Source organism: Chaetodon trifascialis, chromosome 13 (genome assembly GCF_039877785.1).
Source record: "Chaetodon trifascialis isolate fChaTrf1 chromosome 13, fChaTrf1.hap1, whole genome shotgun sequence".
Lineage (NCBI taxonomy): Eukaryota > Metazoa > Chordata > Actinopteri > Chaetodontiformes > Chaetodontidae > Chaetodon > Chaetodon trifascialis.
The window spans coordinates 19,690,258-19,713,697 of NC_092068.1; the positions used below are offsets into that span (position 1 = coordinate 19,690,258).

The 23,440-nt window shown below is 43.2% G+C and overlaps 1 protein-coding gene across 3 annotated transcripts in view; it reads right to left on the minus strand.

The window, feature by feature from the left end:
• Positions 1 to 22,319, minus strand: part of grid1a (glutamate receptor, ionotropic, delta 1a) — a 232,473-nt gene extending 210,154 nt beyond the window's left edge. For all 3 annotated transcript variants that reach the window (XM_070977037.1, XM_070977036.1, XM_070977040.1), the window contains exons 1-2: positions 21,751 to 22,319; positions 20,026 to 20,181 (exon numbers count right to left, since the gene is read on the minus strand). In XM_070977037.1, the coding sequence (XP_070833138.1) occupies positions 20,026 to 20,181; positions 21,751 to 21,829 (235 nt within the window). In that variant the 5' untranslated portion in view covers positions 21,830 to 22,319. The remainder of the gene's footprint in view (positions 1 to 20,025; positions 20,182 to 21,750) is intronic.
• Between the last annotated feature and the right edge of the window lie 1,121 nt (positions 22,320 to 23,440).

Genomic DNA, 23,440 nt, shown 5'->3' on the forward strand with positions numbered 1-23,440 from the left:
CCCACAATGCTCAGGGAAATCGATGCCAGAACTAATCCATATGAGTGGGGAGGTACATGATGAGAAAAAATGCAGAAACAGAGCACATTATCAGACAGAAAAAAAGAGTAACAGAGAAAGACAGAAAAAAGGTAATGAGAAAACAAGTGGAACTGCATTTTCGCATTTAGTCTATAATGAGATTGCCTCTAGAGACTAAACATGGGCAAAGGAGAAGCAGAAAATGCAAAAATAAACACGCATCAACAACAAGAAGCACTCTTTGTCTCTTCTTGGCAGGGTCAGCAGTGTTCGGCAAGGAAGAACTGCAAATAGGTTGGAGCCCCAGCAGGCTGCTGTTACTACCTTTGTGCTGTACATGTGAAAAGCAAACGACGCTGCCAGGCAACTAATCCACTATACTGTTGATGAAGGGAAAAGTCATCTTCCTTTTTTGGCACAATTACCGAGTGTGATGGAAAGGTCGCACGCATCGGGCTGTGTCTTGTTGTTTGTTATAAAGCATGTGAGGCAAATACCAAAGAGGCTCCGCTGACTCCATGTGATGATTGAACGCATCGAGTAAGCTGCTAAGCTGCTTCACTGTGGGTGGAGGACCCATTTTTCACATCAGAATCAACATTATTTGCCAAGTGTGTTGACACATGCAGTGAATTTGACTCTGGTTTTAAGTAACTCTCAGAGTACTTCCTCACTGCAGTGCCAAGAACGAGTATACAGGAGGAAGACAAAAAAGCTAAACAAAGATAAGTTAGCAGCTATTATGTCCAAGTGGGTATAATATATATTTCATTTACTGCTGCCTACAGCCTGGATTTGTCTATAGAGCAGAGGGAAATACAATGAATCAGTTTGTCTTGGTTAAGTGTAAATTACACTTCTTATCTTGTTTTATATATATTACCTTCACAGCTACAGCTCTTTATAGACACTTTCTAGAAACCTGACGGTCTGTCCAGACAGACGCCACTATTTCACTTGGCAGTCATCTGAGGGTGATTTTTTATTGGCCCCATAACTAGTTTAATGCAAAGAACAGTAAATTATCAAGTAATGGTGCCAGGGAATTCATTACCATTACTTCAGAAAATAAAACACTTTTAAATAAAATATCTTGGGTGGCTGAAATGACTCCATTGCCAATTTAGTAGGTACGCCGAGGTTAAAGTAATGCAGTCTGAAACAGCAGACGTGCAGTAAATCCTCCCTTCATGAAGGTAATAATGTTCAGTTTCAGCTGAACTGAGGTGTTAATTCACCTTTATAATTTTGGAGGATGCAGTTTGTGTTGCGCTTGAACTGTACTGTGAGGTGTTTCTGTTAACTAACATATCCTCATTGATATATATATAAAACAGCTGTCAGTATAAAGCACTACAATTTATTAAAGTCATTTAAATTTATTTCAAACCATGAAAGCATTGAGCCTTTATACTATTATTTCCAGAGTCCACCAAGAGTGAGTTTATGAAGTCACGACCAGTAATAAGATTTAAGAACATAAGAAAGTGATAATGATACAATGGCTGATATTTTTACAGAAACACGTGGTAATAAAGGGCAAAGACGCGTATGAGTGAAAGACATGTTACAATTAAACATGATCGTGTTCAGGATAAATCCCTTCTGTTAGCGGACCATCAATAGATCCTTACCTCCTGGTTTACTCACAGAAACATAAGTAATTAAAGTTAAGTACTAGTTACTCACATCGTGCAGTTATGATTCCTCCTCACTTTAGAAAAGATTCAAAAACTTTATTGTCAAAGATGACAGTAACAAACTAAATAAATAACTATCAATATAAATATAAAATCAAGAAAAAATAGGCTCAAATATACAAAAACAACATATAATACATTTACATCTTTGTGTGTAACTGCGAACAGTCTCTGTGATGCCAACATGAGTCTTGAGAACTGATTTCACTGACGTAAACATCTTGTAAATAAAGTCTCTCTTCACTTTTGCTATGACTAAACTATGACTTTCCTGACACAGGCCTGATGTTTGTGCTTTGCCTCGCACTCATGCACTGCTGCACTTCAATTAAGATATCGTCATTTTCTTGATTTCCATACGGGCTTTGTACTCTGTTTTTAACTTAATTTTATTACAGCTATTTGGCAGTTTTTTTTCATCTTATGCTTTCGCTTTATTCTATTTTTGCCTTTTTTCTAATCTTAATTTTACTATTAAAATCAAGTGGGTTTTATTCTCCCACTTTTTTTCTATGTCAATTTTCTATCCCTGTTTTCTGTGTTCATTCGTCTTTTATTGCGTAAAGCGCTTGGTACTGTACATGTGATTTCTCCACTTTGAGCTTATCCAGTAGCTGTACTACTGTGTGACAGTGCCGGACATGTTCTCGGAAGGCTACAATCTCATCCTGAAATATCCTATTTCTCATAAAAGGGAACTTCAAAGGTTCTTTATTAATTGTGTGGCCTGAACTCTGGACTGCAGTGATTTCTGCTGAGTGGATAGAAAGGTGTCTCTTCCTTTGATCATTACAGCTTTTAGGGGAGGGAGGTGAGGTCATTTAGAAGCTGGATCCCCAGGAGGAACTAAATGAGGGAATCATCAATTCAGACAGCATGGTCAAATCGTGTTGCTGAAACACTGCTGATCAGACTTAATCACAGGATCGTTACACCGTGAGGCTGTGATGAGTCCAGGAATGAGCCCTGAATTGACACCACATCCTGATGAGGATGATACAACTCCAGGGAAAGATGAGCAGAACTTTTTTCCCTATAGGCACCCACCGCTCTCGAGACTCCGTCAGCCTTCTGTGAACGAAGACCTACACCTTAACCTGCTCTGTCTACAAAGAACAAATGCACACATCATTAGAGTCAGGGGTGGCTGTGAGGTTCAAGAAGCGAGCTCATGAACTGAAGTCCTCAGACAGAGAAAGGAGATGAAATCAGATCTTTTTCACTCTGTGATGGCCGCTGATATGACTTTAAGTGGGCACGATTGGAAATAAACACATAAAGGTCAGACTTTCATCGTGTTTGTTGTATATTGTTGCATATAGTTATATATAAGTTGGAGAGGGATCATAGTCATGATTAAAAGAAACCTGTGTTGACTGACTGTAGGAAACTGGAAGTGAGTACAATATTTTTTTGACCCACCCCAGTCACTAAAAACACTAAAAAATCCACTCATATTTGTTAAATTTGCCTTTTCTTTGAGCCTTTCAACACAGCCTGTCATACCTTAAGCAAGATAATGTGATCATGCCTCTGCCTTCTGTGTTTGCAGCTGCACCTATAATCAAGCTAAACTCGCAGCTGAACAAAAACCAGAAAGAAAAAGATTGTTCCTGTCAGTAATGTGCAGTTTCTGCTGCCTTGGAAAGATGACAAATCCAAAAAAGCTGACTCGGTTCTCTGTTTGCTTTTACAGACAAGGTTGAGCCCCAACCTTTTCTCTAAAAGCACGGCCGACCTTATCACAATGGAAGTGCTGATACACCTCAGAGCTTTTCAGATTTGGGTGATACTTTGCAGTCTTCCATGCAGCAGAGATGCAAGCAGGGAAAGAAAAAGAAACATGGAGGAGAGTGGATGACTGAACACGACCAGCCAAGACCAAACGAGGAGCTTGTACCTGAAAGAGGGGCTAGCATTTCAGAATAGACATTTAAATTAAGCAACTAAAAAGCTACTTGAAGAGTGAGTGCTACTGTGAAGTATCTTTTGAATGAGGTAACTAGTAAGAAACTACTATTTTTCATTAACTAGCACGACACTGGGAACGTCATGAAAACTTCTTCTGCTAGCTAAATTATGATTGAAATAAATTATTTCCCAGTCTTAGTGGAAATTTGGAAATGAATGTGCTGCAAAATTAGACAAAGAAAGCACGTAATACAGAAGTTTATGTACAATTTTGGCCTGTACCCAAAGCAAACACTGCACATTCTACATTATTTATTGAGCTATGTTGCCCCTAGCTCCACTTTTATAGAAGCCACTTTGTATTTAAAAACCTAATAACAACCCTCTTAAATTTGAGGTCGGTGGGTAAGTAATTATCAGCCCTAATCAATGATCAACACTGCCCAGCTTGTCCAGGGTCAGAGAGCATTACAGGAAACACACACACTTCCACTACTGTGGCTTTGTTCTTCCTATTTCAAGCGCAATATTGATCCTAAATAAAACCAGTGCCAGGTGTTATCTACTTGTGCTGAGGGCAGCAGCTACAAAGTTTTTAAAGCCTTTTGCTCTTTAGTGACACAGCAGGAGGATAAACTCAGTTCATACTACACATGCAGTCAGTAATACAGTGAAAGGGTGACATTAAGAAGCAATAAAAGAAGCTGAGATAGGTTGTGTTGGATTAGAAAGGGCGAAAGCAGCCACAGTATGGGTTAGTTTAAAAGGACAGCAAAAGCTAAAATGGCATTGACGGCACTGAAAATTGAGGATTGAAAGGCATTACAGGACTACTGAGATTATTGATGACACATTCCAAGAGCCTCTCCCATTGAGACCTCGCACTCCAATAGAGGAACACGTAATCAGAGATTTACACAGCAGAATCCTAAAAGCTGTGTGCGGGGTTGACACTGAGCCTTGGCAAAAGCATACATACACACACCAACACACACGGAGCCAGAGACATGTATTAATATTTGCAAACACATTAATGAACACAAACAGCGGCACAATCCTGAGCTGGCTCATAACAAAAGCTGCTATTAGCCCCCTAACAATTGGACTCGATGCCATACAGGAATTTTTTTTTTTTTTTTTAAAAAAGATCAAAATCCCTTCCAAATGAGCAGCTTGTCTCAGTGCTGTCTGAAGGTAAAGCAAACAGAGCAACACAATAAACTCACACAACTCATCACAATTGTCCTCCAAGAACTGTAAACATGGATAATGTGTTGAATTTGGAAAGTTGATCAGAGGATCCGGGGGTTAAGGTTGACTACGATCCTGGTAAGATCACATTAATATTGTTGGAAAGCCAATCAGCATCCAAAACAAATTTAAGTACTTAACTGGAACTAAGCAGAAAGCAAAAACAGATGTATGATCTCAAGACATATTTCATGCAAATTCTACAAAATTACCGATTGCAGTCAGCCTTTGAAACACGGAGAAGCAGCAGACAAACACATGCTGCAACGTTTCCATCACCATTCATCCTGGGACAAGCAACAAAAAGCAAAGGAAATCCCAGCAGCTACAACCATACAGCATCTTTGACTTTCAGCCTGATGTATTTTCTCTCCTCTGGGCTCCGAAGGGAAGCGAGCGGGGTCATTACTGCTCGCTCGCTCTCTTTTTTTGAGACGCAGAGCGAAGCTGAATATTTCTGTTGCTAATCCCCCGACACCATCTCTGTTTTCTCCACCTCACAGAATCATGTGATTTCAGGCATTTGTGAAATGAGAGTGGCTAATTTGAAGGAAAAGAGGGCACTGCTCAGTGCTCATTAAGACAAACAGAATCTGAATTCCCTTGAGAGTCGGCACCGGCGTTTCAAAAAATGCTCCAAACATCCCCCTCAAGAAGCTGATTTCATCATGCGGTTATTCAGTTATTGAGAAGGAGACAATCATTGTACCTATAACAGATGTTTTAAATGATAATGCCTCCCTTGCGATCCTGCACGTGCCTTGATTTTTATCCCGCCAGCATCAGCAACACATTTCCCTTCTCACGTCTCTCGGCCTGTTTTTCCCCTGTCAACAGGTGGACAGGGAAAATTTGTTCTCAGGAGTAAGAAGCAGTTGCCATATCAACCAATGCATTGGATCAAGGCGTTAGATTACTCAGTCCAAGTGCAATTTGAAACAAGAGACACGGTTTAACAAGATGAAAGTACAGTGCCTCAAGACCATACAGCATCGCCGTATCTTGACATCTTGTTACGGGCTTTTTTTGAAGAATTGTGATTCATTAGCATGCTGATGCAAGAATAACAGAAGCTAGTTTGTTGTACATTCATACCCACATCCTGTTCACGCACACACACACACACGCACACACACACAGTGAACTCTCAGTCACCACACACAAGCCTGTGACAAAAGCGGACACACTTTGTGCCGGAATGAATGGTGCTGTGTCCAAGGGTTTCCATTTTTGTGCTGTTACAAGGAGGGATTGTTATGGCAGCGAGTGGGCATGTGGCGAGTCAGTGAGGGACAACTATTCAGGGGGGGATGCCTCATTTTCTAGCCTCTCTTCCCGGTTGCGTGGCCTGCCAGGGTGTTGCTAGGAGGAAGCAGCCACTGCCAGAGATGATGACATGGCTTTGATAGACATCCTCCTGCTGTCCAAGAGGAAAGGGAAAGATAGAGAGATGATCTGAAACGCTGCCACCTCCTCCTCCACCGCTGTTCGCCTCCCTCTCCCCTCAAGGCGATTTGCTTCGCTCCTCTTCCTACTCATCTCTTTTGTATATTTTCATCGTGCCTCAAGGCATCTTCTCCTGATTGTGATACTATTCTTGTACGGGAGAGATAAGCCTGTACATACTGAAAGTTTTTGTCATGTTCCTCGTGTTTGACCTCACGAAAATGTACCTCTTCTAAATATTTCTCTACTTTTTCCTCCGTTGTTGCCGAGGACACAGTGTCTGCTGCTGCGTCGACTGGTGAAAACCCTGAAAACTAAGAGTCTAACTGGCTGAAAATCACTCGAGCCCATCTTAATTTCACCTGAGGTGGTTTGGCTGTTTTGTTGCAGTGTGTGTCTGTGTGTGCACCTACCTTCCAATTTCTACCTGGATGGAGTCTGAGACACCCTGTTACAAAGTGCACCGTGCCTAAGGGCAAGCCACATCACAGTTTGTACGTTAGTAGGTGTTGTTGCTTTTTCCAATGTGAAAATACTCTTGTGGTCCTTTCCCTTGTCTGTCTACAAACTGACAGTATTTGAATATTGGCGATGGAAAAATCTGCTGTGGTCTGAACCAAAGTTTTGAGTCCATCTGGTTGTTTAAAGGCTGATTTTGGTGTTGTTTAGATAAATCCTCATTCTCATAGCATCAAAGATGGGAACTGCAGTCATTTTTTCCCCTCTTTTTCCTCTTATTGAACAACAGAAGATGACCCTGAGGCATGGTGGTTGGTATATTACTCTTTTCAAGAACCATGCAGAGACACTGTGAAGGATCCAATATATACATGTAATTCATATAATGGATGAGAAAATGAATTATTCAGTTACTTTATGGCAGAGTTGAGGTATATGCTCATAACATTTAAATCCACTTGTCATGTGCCTTCATATCCTGAGCTCATATACTAAATGTGTGCAGTTATCTGGGGGGCATGGCTAACCCTGACCAGTCCATCACAGTATGTTTCTTCTGATGACTGACCCCCTTCTGTGGGCACACTTAAAAAGCCTCTTTGCTCCACATGGTATCTATCATAGAGTTATTTTAGGGCAGCATGGGGTCAATTATACACAAGTCTAGCTGGACCAGCCCTCTGGAAAGTCAGTTTAAATGGAGTATGGGTGGAGTATGACGAAGCGCTTTTAACCATGCATGTGCAATGACACGTGCAAAGTAGTAGGTCTTGGGCATATGGACTGTGTGGGCATCACCAAGCACACCATGTTACTGTGGCTGATGTATGTGCAGTCACATTACCAGTCTCATTCTTCTGAAGCAGCTGTGGCAATCACAGTGACTCATGACAGCAACTGCTCAACAAATACAGAAATGGACTCTGCAGGAAACTGTAGTGGCAACACAAATCTGCAGCCAAAGCAGTGTGTGTATGGGTGTGTGTGTATGGTTTTAAGCAGTTCATAAGATCAAAACATATAAGAATTTTTTTGAGGCAGTTTACATGATTGCATCAATCACTTTCTATTTATTCCATTTCTAAATTTGTTTTACTTATTTAGCCTTATTCTGTTATTGTTGCACATGTGCTCCAAGTATTTACAGTAATTTGTTCTTGTTGATAAAATTGCCAAAGTGGCAGCAGATTGATGTCGTGCCAGAAACAGACATGGTTCTGACAACTCTATTCTCAGCGCAACGTCTAAGACACATTTTCAACCAAAATACCAACAACTCGCTTTGAGCTGCATCATCTGAACAAACCTCCCACAGTTTGTCCTCCTACTTGTGAGCACCACACGCTCCGCGCACGGCGAGCACGCCAAAATACCACACAGACGGGCCAAGCTAAGTCTGAGGTCAGGAAAACATCAAACTGTAGGAGCGCTGATTGCATGGGATTGCTGCGCTGCCTAGAAATAGGAATAATAACAATAATTGTAATTGAGTCTGCTATGCTAGAGTCTCTGTGGGGCTGCAGTGCTTTGAGTTAAATGCTCGCAATGGCAATGCTTAAGAAGGAATAATGTTACTATGTTAGTTTTCTGTGTTTGCATGCTAACATTTACTAATTAGCAGTAACCACAACTTATGGTGAGGCCAATGGGAATGTCATTGGTTTTGCAGGTTTGGTTTTAAACCAAAGGACTGGACAAAGTGAAACTTTGGTGAACAGACGACCAGACATTTGGTCAGACTTTGCAACAAACACGGCTAAAAACTAGTTAAATACAAGGCCACTTTCCTCACTCATTGCCCGTCTTTGTGCAGCGTCTCTCAGTTTTCCAGTTTCACTATAACTGTGTTTCCTGGCGCACTGGAACAACTGGACCACCAAACAATGTCAACATTCAAGGCGCGCAAAGATGCATCAAACCAGGGTGACACTCAAATGCTAGTCAGTTCTACACTAAGTAAACATTATGACATGTATTCTGTGATTATTTACACAGCTCTAATATGCTTTCCATTCCTTTGTGAGAAAAGTAAACACGATGATTGAAGTGTCAGCAGAAAACTATAGCTGCAAATGCTTTGGAAACATGTTGAGGCAAACAAACTGACTGTGTGTCTCAGAGTGACACGACGAACATGCTCTGTCTCCTTAGAGTCAAATAATGAATCATTCATATCACCTTGGGTTTGAAAAGGCTTTAAGATGTAAACAGTACATTAACATTGCTCTCTTCATCATGTCTTTCTCTGAGTAAAGTGATCCTCCTTAACATGTCAAACCCTCATGCAGGTGAAGGAAAAAAAAAAAGTCAATGGCTCAGTCAGAAGCCTTTATGGTGGCTTAAAGCCTCTTTTCTTTGCTGTGCGTTGAAAACACCAAGTGATACATTTGTGAGTGCGAGCATACTGTCCTTTCCGCAAGGTATACAAAACAACCGATCAAAGATCTGGTTCAACACAAAAACCGACCTCAGACGCTGACGAAAAATAAAGAAAGAGGACAAAAGATCCCGCACCCTGTGAAAAACACATTTTACCCTCTGAATGTGAAGGCATTAGACCTGCGTACAGACGCAGCAGATAAGCTAACAGTGATACTAATGACAGCTGGTACAACAGGACACTGCTGCAATACCAAGACTCTCCCCTGCACGGAGGTGGATAACACAGAATCTTTAAGTACAAAATGAGAAATGTGCATCACAGCATTCACTTTTGCACAGTGTGTTAAATGTGGTCTTGCATGCAAATTGACGTGGTTTTATGAGCATGAATTTACTGCTGTCAATTCATGTATTTACAACCGGATTTGATTTGAGACATGAAACACTTGCATGCATACTGATTGAGTTATTTGTTATTTTTACCAATGCTGGTGGCGTGGCTCTGGTCTGTCAGTCCACCCACAAATATCTCAACAACTATTAACTATTATTATTTTGTACAACATTCTCAGTTTCCAGACGAAGTATCCAGCTGATTTTATGGATCCCCTGACATTTCCTCTGGTGCCACCGTGAGGTTCACGTGTGGTTTTTAGTGAATAGTCGTGTAATATTGGATAGATTGCTGCAGTTAATGTCACTTCATGGCCATGAAATGACACTATCCAGGAATATAAGAGTCTGAGATGTACTCCTAGGCTGGTGCTAAAATGTCAATGCACTGTGGAGAGCTTTGTGGCTTCGCCTGACAGCAGGAGTAGCCATCAGGAGTAATTAGCAGTACTCACATATTCCTTATATTCTTAATGTACAATATACATGTGTGTCTGTTCATATGTGCAAAAATCAGTATGGAGAGTTTTCAGTCTGAGGGACACAATTCAAGCAATTTATGAATAAACAACTGTTTTCATTCCTGCTTTTGGAAATGAAGCGTTGGTCATGTTGGTGTGGTGTTGGCTGTTTCTGCTGAATGAGGCTTTCTTTTAATTAGGCGCTCTTTGCATCGAGATAATTGAAGGAAAAAGAGGGATTCAACGATTTCTGTGTTCTGTGATTCAAACCAATGACAACTGGCTTTGATATGACCCACAGAGAACTTGTGTACTTGTAAAGGGTTAGTACAGACGGAATTAGGCCTACACATCCCACGAGTGCTCCCAGAAGGATTTTTCTTCATGTGGTAACATGATGCATTTGATAACATGACGAATCGTGGCCCAGTTAATACTGAAACACAGACTCGGCTCATTTTAGAAACAACAACAATAGCAAATCAATAATTTATGTGAGACGTATCTCTTTATGTTCAGCTGAGACGGACTGTGCTGTGAGTAAGACGGACTGATCTTCAGTGTCACATCCTGTGTAAGTCTGAGGTCTCTGTGCACAGCAGCTAACTCAGTGGATGAAAAGGTTATGAGCTTAAAGTGAGTATAACAGCAAATATGACTAGAGGAAAAAAGAAAAGAGAATAAATGACAAAATAACAAAATAAAAAAAACTATTAAAAAAAACAATGACAATGTTTTGGAGTCACAGAGTCAAGTGTAAGAGGTCACTGGTAATATCACACCACATGGGAGCCCTGAAAATGCCAGAAACGGCTTCCAAATCTTGTAAAATTTCTCATCAGATCCATCCTCTCAAGCTTCAGGCAAGACATTATGTTCTGAAGCCGCCGAGCATGTGTGCGGGGCAGCCAGCTAGAAGCAGTCAGACCATTATGTTTAGCTGTGCTCGGATGTCCGTCCTCATCAGCAGCTCCAAATAGAGCTGCCGTGGGGTCGGATCCAATTACAAAAGTTTGGAGTCCGAGATCCGCTGAGTGTCTCTAGCCAGTACGTATGGATCAATGAAGCATTAACACAGGCAGGTTTGACTTTAGGAGAGATTTTAGATGGTCTTTGTCTTTAGACTTAAATTGAATTCATGAGTGAGAGGAACACACCTGCTTCATCATCCCATATTTTGTCAAAGATGGAGCTGCATATGCTACTTTTTTTTTTTTTTTTTGGTTAAAGGGGGATGTTTCAGGCCTGATAACATCTTAGAGAGCAGGATACCGATGCTTTGGTTAATGGATTGAAGGGCAGCATCGGCTCAACATAACTGGTGTCGGGCGGCTTGGAAAAGCAGGATATGTGGGACTGCACGTAGTGTCCGATGTGAGCTTGCGGTGCTTTTCACTGTAGAATCAAATGAGAGACTTATTCATCAGCCTTACTGGTTCAAGCACATTTATATTAGGATGCATATTTGACCCAGTTTTCATTGATGTCTGCATGTTTTGCCCTCCACACTCTCTCAGGCTTTCACTCATGAGGTTTAAGCTGGGTTTTGATTTCACTCAGAGAGAGCTTACACACTAGCTTAGCCTCATCTTTGGATAAAATCCATGTTGCCCGGGCATGGTAGAGGACCCATGGCAGAAAGAGAGAGACAGAGAGTCAGAGACTCAGCGAGGAAGACGGAGGGGGGATTCTTGTGACAGATGGTCCCACTCGGTATCCGTGTCTGTGGGCAGTAATGCAAACAATGGCTCCCAAATACATTTTGGCATCTCTTCATCAATGAGGGTAGTGAGGCGAGTCCACAGTTTCAAATGACTTCGTCCCTCTTGTCTTCCATACGGCCTGAAAATTTCACAGCCGCTGCTCCCCCCCCCCCCCCCCCCCCCTGCATTATCTTTCCCTCTGCCTTCTGCCATCAGCCTGCTTTCTCCTTCGTCATCACGCTGGCTCACCAGTTCATTCTGCTTCACCCCTTTGCTCTCGCTAAGACTCCTACTCCACCCCCACTCCTCATCCCTCACCCCCTGCATCTTTCTCCTCCCTCTGTCTGAAAGGAGTGTGAAGGCAGAGATAGCCGCACAGCATTTCTTTGGCTGACTCCTGTTTAGTCTCTAATAAGATTTACTCGGGGCCGATTTTCAGCTCCTTGCCTTCCTTCCTGGAATGAAGTCTTCTTGCTGCCAATGGTGCAGGTGGTGGGTAGTAAATTATACACACTTCCCTTTGAGCTAGTCAGCATCACAAGTGAGTGAGGGCAGAGGGGGGTGTTACAACCTCCCATCCCCAAACTATTATCACCACCAGCAACACCACCTCTCACCAAACGCGGCACAAGCAAAAACATCCACGAACATGAATCTGTGTCTATAATACAGCCTCAAACACACACATCACAGCACGCACATAGAGGCTCGTATTCATACCACAATGCACAAACAAACAAATCCTCTCCTACCATTCATACACCCACTCTACCTCCACTACCCTCCTCATCTCTGTCATCTCAGCCACTCAATAAAGTCCAAGCATAACAGTGTGTACAAAGAGAAATGATGCCAGTAAGATGCAGGACTGCGATGTATTGCAATGGACGGAGGCCGAGGGCCTAATCAGCATCAATCTGATAGTACAGGACATCACCTCTGGGCCAGCTCTCTCTCTCCGTGCCTCAGTCTCACTCAGTCTCTCTCGTTCTAACAGGTAGAGTACTACACACTATTGATGGCCAATCCCCAGCGGTGGTTGGGGGCTGTTTGGGGTCGTGGCAAAGCACTAACATCTGTCACAGTGCTCTCCACAGCTCGTTATAAATCTGTCACACCAGAGAAGACAGGAACATGAATAAGACATGGGGCTGTGAGACCTGTGGTGAGGAAAACATATGTCGTGTGTTCATGGGTATGTAGAACAGCTGAGTTATGTGTGGCATGCGTGCAGGTGTTCTGATAGGCATATATTTTTTTGCTCTTTTATTCGTTTGTCACACATCAGATGCTGCTGTCATATCGGAAAATCAATGCGGGAGGTACATTTCTCACAAACAACAACCACAGGACCGGGACAGGACACATTTGGTCGCCCGCTAGTTTGATGCCATCGTCTGACAGTGCTAAATGACACAAGTAATACTCTTTGATGCCAAATTTAGGGATCCTGTCTGCATCACGGGAGGCACAACAGTCAAACATCAATCAAGATATTTCCCTGCTTTTGCCGATTTTAAATGTATCTGCTTTTCAAATGTGTCTTCCCTGCATTTGTCCTTCAGGGACAGACAGCCATCATACCACCCAGAAGCCATTAGTCAGCTATACACAATGACCCCCCTGAGAACATCCTCAATCAAACATGGCAGTGTGAAAAGCGACGAGAATACTTTGAAATCAGCTCTCAGCTGTCAGCCAGTGAGGCAGCATGCCGAGTGTGATGAATACATAAAGCGCCGAGACCCAACGTGACTGCCACTCTCTCTAATTAGTGCAATACACTAATTCTGATTGCATCGCAGACCAAACATAACTTGCCCATTTCCTGAAAACACTGCAAAAAATCTGTTCAGAGATTACAACAAGCAAAGCAGCACATTGCTCTCTCTCTATTTATTTATTTGTGGGACTGGGTGAAAACTTGTTTCTGCACTTCACAACAACGCTGTTTACTCAAATTAAAAGATCGCTAAAATCCCCGCTCGTGGTGACATTTAGCACGCAGCTGATGATTCCTTTGAATACAGATCAGACGTGGCATTTAAGTGAATTGACGCTTTTCTTGAAGTTAATCAGCGGACCAAGCTTTCTGACTCAAAAGCCAAAACCACTTTCAGAGTCTTCATGCTTTTTTTTAAATAATTGCATACTTAGAAATGTCTCGATGCTCCTTTCAAGGGTAGTCTGAGAACTGTCAAATGAGACATCTACTACAGATGTCGAGACTATGTGACACAGAGGCATCCCGCTGCAGGAAAGGCCGACCAGCTGTTCCATACAGCACAGAGGACAAAACCTGAACGCCTACTAAGCAGATCCAGCGTTTAGCAGCCTTGACCTCTCTCTGTCTCCCCGTTTCTGTATTCTGCCTTTCTCTCTGCTCCCTCTGTGGCACGTACTGCTCAGCAGTTGCCAGACATTGCTGACTCTGGCTGAAAGCTGGAGGAATACATATTCTTTAGTGTGTCTGTCAGCCCACAGTGGATACAGGTCCCTTAGGGCCTCCACTGTGTCATCCACACTGTATGGTGTGAATGGCAGAGGTATAGAAGGGCAAGTGGAGGTTTGAACAGTCCACAGAACTGCGCTGTCACTTACATAACAGGTGCATTGTGACAAAAAAAATGACCTGTTTCAACAAAAAAAGTAGAATTTTGTTCTTCCAGGTGATATTATCAGTTGCAAGGAAGCAGACAGACAAAGAGTGTAACAGCAGCTTACAGTATGCAGTCAGCAGGGAACCAAACCAGCACACCATGCAGTGCTGCAATAATATCCATACCACACAAACAAATTAACACATGCAGGCCCTCAGATACGCTGTCAATCACACATTCTTCATTGGGCCGTTGCACAGCAAACACATCGACAGTCCTTGCAAGCCCAGCGGCTGTGTGGGCTTCTCTCGCTGTTAACAAGGCTCAAACCAGGCAGAATGGCACAAATTCAACACACTACTTATCAGGTGATCAGGAGGCAGGACAGACATCCGTATTTCAAGTGTGTGTATTCATGCCTCAGCACTCATTCACCCCATCCAACATCTTACCCGTAGTGTTTTTGATATGGCAGATTTGTACAACTACATAGACAGGTAGTTTTTTTGGGGGGTTATTGCGACACTAAATATAAATTGTAAGCAGTTGCTGATTGTATTTGTGTGTTTATTCTCCTCTAAAGCACAAATGCGTTGACACAAATCAAAATTGTTATTTTTTGAAACAACTGAAGCTACTAAATCTTTCCATAGATCTTTTCTATAGAGGAAGCAACTTTAGCTGGAAATCACTGATTAATCAGAATTATTATTTTGGAGAGGCTGAAATGATGGCTGTCTCTAAATGAAACATTTACTTTGAACTGGACCACTGGTGCGCAAACACAGCCAAGTGACTAAAGGCTAACCCTACACAGATGCGGAGTAGTCGGCCTTACATTGTGAAGGGATTAAATGTTGCAACATCACTTAGTTGATTAAGGTACCAGCAGGCCTTTATACAGCCCATTGAGAAGCTTATGACGGATTAAAATAACCGCTGGGTAATTAACAGGGGCCAGTAAAATGGCCTGATCATCCGCCCTCTGTGTAGAGCTGGTAAAAAGACATAAAAAAAACAAACAAATCCATTACCAAGATTTATGCAGCATTATTAAATTCACCGGGACAATAATAGTGAAAGGGCAGCATTCCATCACGTTTAGAGCACGGGGAGTAATGAGTTGTCATAAGCAGAGAATCAGACGGAGGATATTACATTACCCATGCCAACACTTTCAAAGGAACCATTATTTCAACTTTTGTCATTGCAGATTGAGCCAAAGAAAGAGTGAAAAAAGGAAGAAGAATTGCACTGCGAGTTCTTCAAAGTCTGTTTGGCTTACAGGGACAGAAAGAGCGAAGACTCAAATCCTCCTTGACATTACCTTGGCAGGGGTTAGATGGAAATGGAGGGTCACCAGTGGTGTGGTGTGTGAAGAGGACTCAGTGGGACAGAACACTCAACAAATTACGGCACATTAGAGGAGCAGCAAACGACTTTCCCTAACTGTGGCCAGATGGCTCTGTTTTTTACCTGCTTTGTTCTAAATGTATGTATTAAAACCTGCAGTCATTTGACAGAACTGCAATGAACCCTCATAAAAAAGGTTTGTAAAATCACTGTGATAAGACTGGGCCACAATAGGTTGAATGCCAATTAGCAGAAACTGTAAACCCCTTATGCAATTTATGTATAGCGCATCAACATTGATAAGTTTCAACGGAGGGCTGATGTTCCTCTTTTCGATTTTCCAGACTTCTGTCCTATTTTGAGTCATGATAGCTAAGGTTGGTCGGTTCACCACTTTCATTCAGACTGAAATGCCTCAGTCTGTTGGAATATATTGGCATGAAATTTGGTGAAGACATTCATTCATGCACCAGAGAATGAATCCAGCAGGTTTACATCTTTGGCTCTGTGTGAGATATCTGGACAACTATTGGGTAGATCACTACGAAAATAAGATATTCAAGGTCCGTTCAGTGCAAATTCCAATCACTTTGGGGATCCTCTGACTCTCTGTTTAGCGCCATTATTATATTATCATCATTATATCTATGAACAAATACCTTGAAAATGAATGACATTCCCATCAGCTTCACCTATACTTTGTGTTTAGAGCTAATTAGCACATATTAGCATGCTCACAAGCTTAACAATGATGGTAAACATTATACCTCCTTAACAGTCCCATGTTAGCATTGTCACTGTTGGCAGGTTAGCGTTTAGCTCGAAGCATGACTGTGCCAAGGTACAGCTGCACAGAGCTGTTAGCATGGCTGCAGACTCTTATTAAACTTGCCGTGTTTTCACTGTGCACCTGCAGCCACAATGGTGATTTGACTTGACTCTCTGTTAGCTGTCTTATGGTGCATTAGAGTATCTTTGTATCAGCTCTTTGCATTGTTATATCTATCCCCAAAATGCTTGGATGGGAGGAAAAATCTAAAACGTTGCACAAACACTTTACCGTTCAACCCCACCCCATCGCAATCCTTTAAATTGGAGAGCTCTTGTCCTCTGAATAAATCCACCTTACGGGCTAAACTTTTCTTGAAATATGCATAGATTCGGATTTACATAATCACACAACAAGGTGGCAGCTCTGCTCTCCCCTTTCTGCCACTTCCTTTGAATAAGCACGAGACAAAAGGTTATAAAAGCTTTGTTTCTTACGTATACTTCTTTGGCCCAGAGGACAGAATTCTCCTTTTCAATCAAGCTGGAAAGAAAATCTGGGCTGCAAATCTCAAGATGTGCGAAACACCACTTTCAATACAAATTCATTTTCTTTTAAGTTGCCACAGCCTGATTCAGTTATGTCATTCATCAGAAATACTCTTGAGAAGTTCAGCTGCGAATTGAACATGATATTAAGTGTGACACTGGTACCTGAGGCTGTGGTCGTGCACTGAGGTTTAACTTTCTGAGGTTATTACTGACTTTGCTGATGCTCACAGCCTTGTGGGACGCAGACTGGCTCTCCTGGGTGATGACTGACCGATAAGTGAGGCATTCATGTTAAAACTGATCAGTGACGGAGCATGCAGTTAGCTTGTGCACAGCCACATTATGGGTCTTTCCAACCTGGGCATAATTTTACAAATAACGATTGAGCCCATCATTATTGCTGTTACATTGCTGTTTATGGGACTGTTGCAGTGACCACACATTGCAAGTTGGTGGCATCTAAAAACCTCGTGTCAGGCATCAGTACCCAAAAGGTAGATACTCTTCTGAGTTTTCTCCCCTGGTGTTAAAATCGCACTATTCATTCTCTCTAGTTGCTCCACCCTACGAATAGTACGCCATCTGCCAGTAGTGTGATCAGCCGGTGTATCTAACCAGCCTTGAGCCATCATCTTTAAGCGATAAGAGTGTGGGAGGACTGAATAGTCGAGTGTTCTCATGTGCATGGTGTCTATGTGACAACCTCATTAATATATGTTCCACCAGCGCAAGGACGAAGGAAGCCAAATAAGGACAAACATGACTCTGCAACTGCTCCTTTCACTAGGCTGGCAAATTTTCCCCATCACCTCCCTCCTATCTTCACTCTGCTCCTGCTCTTCTTTTGTCTACTCATGTTTATTCAAGTCTTGATCATAATTCAATCGTTTTTCGATTTTTTCCTTCACCGTTGCCGGTGCTCATGGTTATTCTTATCCTCATTGCTCTTCTCACCCTTAATCTCCTTCCCTTCCTCTTTTCTACAACCATATATATATTCTCCACCTCTATCATCTCATCCTCATTGCCCTCACTAACCCCTCCACCCTCCATGTTTATGCCCACACTCTCCTCCTCTCCATCCCTCTTTACCAAGGTCCTGACTGCCACTCACAGCGGTATTGCTGCTGAACAAAAGAGCAAAGAAAAGGTCAACTTATCCTGGTTGTCGCTTAGCACTCACCACACTGCCTTGTGTCTGGTGTGAGAATCCTGTGCCACCCATCGATCCTCATGTTATCGACTGCATAATATTCCCCACTCTCTCCAGAAACTAAAAAGCCCCCTAATCACCCACTTCTGCAAATATTTGATCACCAGGTGCATAGCTGTAAACAGTAATTAAGAATGCTAAATGATACCCAATCAAGACGAACAAAAGGCAGTTCAATCAGAGGAAATAAGCTCTGAATAAATTTCAACGACAGTAACCATCAGTGCAGTTACAAAGTCACATCTTTAATCTTTTTTTTTGTTTTTTTTTGCAGCATCATTCTGTACGTCTTTAAGCTTCAGGTATGACATTGTGTTATAATATTGTCTGGATGCATTTTAAACCCACCATATTTAACTGTAATACCAAACAAATCAGACTACTGCAAAAAAAAAAAAAAAAAAATGCTGGCAAGTCTGTTTAATAACTACACTTTTGCACCTCAAGCAACCACAGCTGATAAATTAGCCTAGTCACACGTGTGTAATACGTGTCTTTTCTCATCTCCGCAGCAGAAACCAGGACTATCTCCTCCGTATGCTCCAGGTTTATTAAAAGAACACAAACGCCAGTCTGCTCCACGCGAGACTCATCGGGATTTAAGTTTACTAAAGCAGTGTGAATTTGACTGCGCGATATCCGAGACATAGTTAAGGCGCACAGCTTAATGACAGGGAATAATTATAGCAAAAGGGAGGACATATTATCATCTTTCTATGCCTGTCAGGGGCACTATGAATAGCAATGACTCATCAAGGCCGTTGTGCAACTGGGGACGAAAGTACAGGCTGGTACCAAAGTGCAGGGGACATAAACAGCCTTTGAGCGTCCCAAGGAACCTATTAAAGACTTAATGATTCACTTCAGTGGAGGAATTTTTAATCACTTTTCCAGTCAACAGTGTCTGCAACCATCTTTTGTTGAGTGAGAGAGATAACCTTGACTAAAAGAAATGTGCTGCTAATTTCTGGTCCATTTTCTGGGCACTGAAGGAAAATCCAAATGAAGCAGATGAAACATTTCAAGGAAAAAGCTGAAAGTTGATAAATGCGCCTTCACAGAAGGCATAAAAGCCAGAAATAATTTTATGTCCTGTGACTACAGTACGTAAGTGGAGTATTGTAGCTGTAATTACATTTCATATCATCTTCAAATTGTTTTTAATGCACACAACATATTATTCTTAGATGCTATGCTTTAACTCAATGCTTCCACCTAGCTTTTCAACCACAGAAGACACCTTGCTTTGGTACAGTGGCACAGCAGAGAGAGAGAGAGAGAGAGAGAGAGAGAGAGAGAGAGAGAGAGAGAGAGAGAGAGAGAGAGAGAGAGAGAGAGAGAGAGAGAGAGAGAGAGAGAGAGAGAGAGAGAGAGAGAGAGAGAGAGAGAGAGAGAGAGAGAGAGAGAGAGAGAGAGAGAGAGAGAGAGAGAGACTCTGGGGGACATTACATTACATACACCAGTCTCTTCCTGGAGACTTACCTAAACCATAACCTTCCTAAACATTAACCCAAATCTTCACTCTAAATTGAATGACTTACATTATGGGGACTTGCATTTTCTCCCCATAATGTGACTGTGTGAAGAGATTTATGTCCCCACAGCGTGAGAAATGCACGTGCACACACGCACGCACGCTCACACAGCCATTTCACTCACAGAGCCAGATGGATCATCATCAGTGACTGATCAACATGTGAAATGAACACCCCCCCCCCCCCCAAAAAAAAAAACGTACAAGATCAGGCTCTGAAAGTAGTCCCCCTTCCTGGCGTGCTCCAAAATCACCTAAAATAACGGGGCCAGTCTTACCTTCCTGCACGGCCTGGAAGGGGTTGTTAGGCTCGATAAGTTTCACAGAGTGGGTGATTTTCTCGCTCTGCAGAATGTCGTCGTTCAGACTCAGGTCTGAGATGGCAAGTTGGAAAATCTCGTCATCTCTCACAGCGTTTTCCTCGAATATGGCACCTGTTGAATAAAACCCAGCACACGTTATATGGAGTGTAAGAAAACAACGAGGTGGGTGAAGTGTGATTGCAGGGTAGAGTTGAAGGTGGAGGAAGAGGTGAATGGCTTCATTGCTGGACCACCGCTGTTACAGACCAGATAGAAGCAATGTTATTCCCCCAAACCTGTCAGAGTGAGGCATGATTGAAAAATGGTACGTGAAACTTTTGATTTTTTTCGTGGTTTATTTAGCTTTGAAGTTGTGCGACATGTGCGTCTCAGTGCGCGCTGACATGATTCCAGCACCGCGGACAGCGACGCGGCCACACCACGTAAATATCACTGGATGCGTAAAGTGGCCAAACTTCGAAAATAGATGGCTGTCACGTCTACTAGATCACTGGCACACCTCCCAATAAGCGTTATAGGGATTCGGTGGGAGGCATGCTGAATCTTAACTGCCCCCCGCCCCCCCACCCCCTCTCCCCTTCTTCCTCTGTTTATCAAAATGGCATCAGCTGCCACTGAGAGACGCGCATATATCACGGGAAAGGGTTTCAGGAAATGAGAAGTATAACTGGGGTACCCAAACGTAAAGCAGCGCATCAGCCAATATCATCTGGATGGAGTCCCACCTCTGTATTAAGCCAGTGACTGAGCACCTGCTGCTTGCCAGACTGTTGCAGTAAACTGTGAACAGCAGCAGCAGCAGCGGCGGCGGCGGAGCACCGAGACCAAATTTGCTCCCAGTGACATTGACATTTTCATCTGAGATGACATTCAGTCATTATAAGAGGACGAAAAGAGGATACAAACCACGGCAATCACTCAGCGCGCGCGTGTGGAGACAATAGTGTCTGTATTTCAAAACTGTAAAATGAAATCTAACGACATGTTTAGGGACAAACGCCAGATCAGAATCAGTGATGATGAGTTTAAAGCTCCGGGAAAAAAAGAGGCAGCTCTGGTTTGAAGTTTGAGGACAAAGAGGCTCTATGCGTTTTGCATCCTTAAAACCAAACTCCACTGACATTCCCTCTGTCTTCATATTGACATTGCAGTCACGTTCCGGTGAAAGTTGAGGCTTGACGGGTTCAGACAAGAGGTAGCTTGGTCTGAAAAAGCCTCAGCCATTTGGCTACTGGACATTAATTTCATTAAAGATTGAAAGATACCGGCCTTTATGCGCACTGTAATCCGTGTTTTGAATACAGAATTGCAATTTACAGGCCGACAGTGGCGAGAGGTTCAGACGTGAAGCCAGCATGAATGCAGTGATCATCCGCCGAAAAGTCTGAGGAATGTCCGCACAAACAGGCTGATGAATAGATAACGGTGATAAATAAGAGCAAAAAATAGCAGCGGCAGCAAAGGTCAGAGGCATGGCCGTTCACAAAACGCCAACTTTTCAACTCGCTTGAGAGTCAAAGTGTTGCTTTAACACAGGATGCAAACTGAATAGACTATTTATCCCGCCCTCTCACCCAAATCCTGTGATCAACGCAGTATGCGCTGCTGAGCTTTATCCCCGCACGCTTTGCCTTTACACCTGTCCAACCCAAACAGCATGCTGCTTTATCGGACGCTTACCGATGTGTATGATGGAGTCCGCTTTGGCCGAATTACATTGCAATATCCACAGGGAAAGGCAGATCAGCAGCAACTCCATCTCGGGATTTCAGCGAGGCGGCTCATCCAAGCTCTGCTCGGCTGTCCTACACTGTCCAAATGGAGCGCCCAAAGAAAAGGGGAGGGGGGGAAGATGATCAAAACCCAGTGCGAAACAGAACCGCCGTCCTCCTCCTGGCAGACCAGACCCGCATGAAACCCTGCAGAAATTAGCAGTTTATTTTCTCTCTCTCACACTCTCTCTCTCTTTTTAAACCAACAAAAACAAGTCGACCGCAGGAAGGTGGGCTCAAAAAGACGAGGAACAACCGACGGGGACCCGAGGTAAGACTGAAAAGACAGGTAGCCCGGTGAGAGAGACCGGTGTTACCTCTCTCACTCTCGCCTCTCTCCCTGCGCTCCGGCGTCTAAAGCATGGCAAGCAGCAAAAAATGCGGAGGAGGGACACCCCTCTAACTACACACGGAGAGACGCTCACATACACACTCCGAAAAGAAAACACACGCGCGCGCGCGCACCCACCCACACCCACACCCACACACACACACACACACACACACACACACACACACACACACACACACACACACACACACACACACACACACACACACACACACACACACACACAGTCCTGTCTTCGTCACGTGACTGCAGAGACTTCACGATCGGCTGCTGTCCCGACAAGCCGGGTAGAAATGATTTGGACTAGCCGGAGAAAGACGCTTGGAAAGCCGGTATCTAAACACATGATTGGAGGTTACAGCAGCCAAAGAAAAAAAAATGTCAGCCTGCACGACTTCTCGAAAAGAAAGACAAAAAGCTCGCGCGCAAAACCAAACATGTAGATTGACTCGAGAGATGAAAAGTCGACGGCGGCGAAAACTGTTTACTTTTGGAGAAGTTGGCCGTTTCAGGGGAGGTGTGTGTGTGAGGGAGCGGAGAGGCATATTTTCAGCGCACTTCAGTGGCGACGGAGCGCAGCTGATGTGGCAGAGAAAAGGATTTACACACCATGTTTGTCGGCGAGGGCTGATGGATGAGGGACAGACGTGACAGAAGCCACAACGCCTGACTGAGCCGGGGAACAGCTGGATGGAGTTCACCCGGGAAACACTGCGCAGAGGAGCAAACACAAAATAGCTCAATGTGTTTTATAATAACGATTATTATTATTATTATTATAGGTGCATGACTTGTTCGGTTCACTGATGGTTGCTTCAGCAAAAGCGACGCCCTCCTTGTCTTTTTTTTTTTTTTTTTTTTTTTTTTTTTAAACCTATATATCGCGGGATGATGGTATTGGGGCACATTTTAAGGACAGACTTTCATTTGTGAATCACACTGCAGGGTGCCAGTAATTCCTACTGGGCACCACTCACACGCCTCACAACGCTCGAGCGAGTGCAGAGCTGCGAGGAGGAGACAGAAGTCGCGCAAGAGACGGAGTTTCTAGATGGGCATGGTCTTACAATTAAAGGATATTTCTCGTGAGTGCAATAAAAACGGAAATATCTCTTAATTGTTTGGTTAAGTCTGTCAGAGGCGCAGAGCGTAAACTTTCAGCACCGGCGGCGGCGGACAGCTCCTTCACTCAACTGCACAAGTGCAGGAGAAGCAGGCACCTGTAGAGCCCTCAGCCATCTCGCTG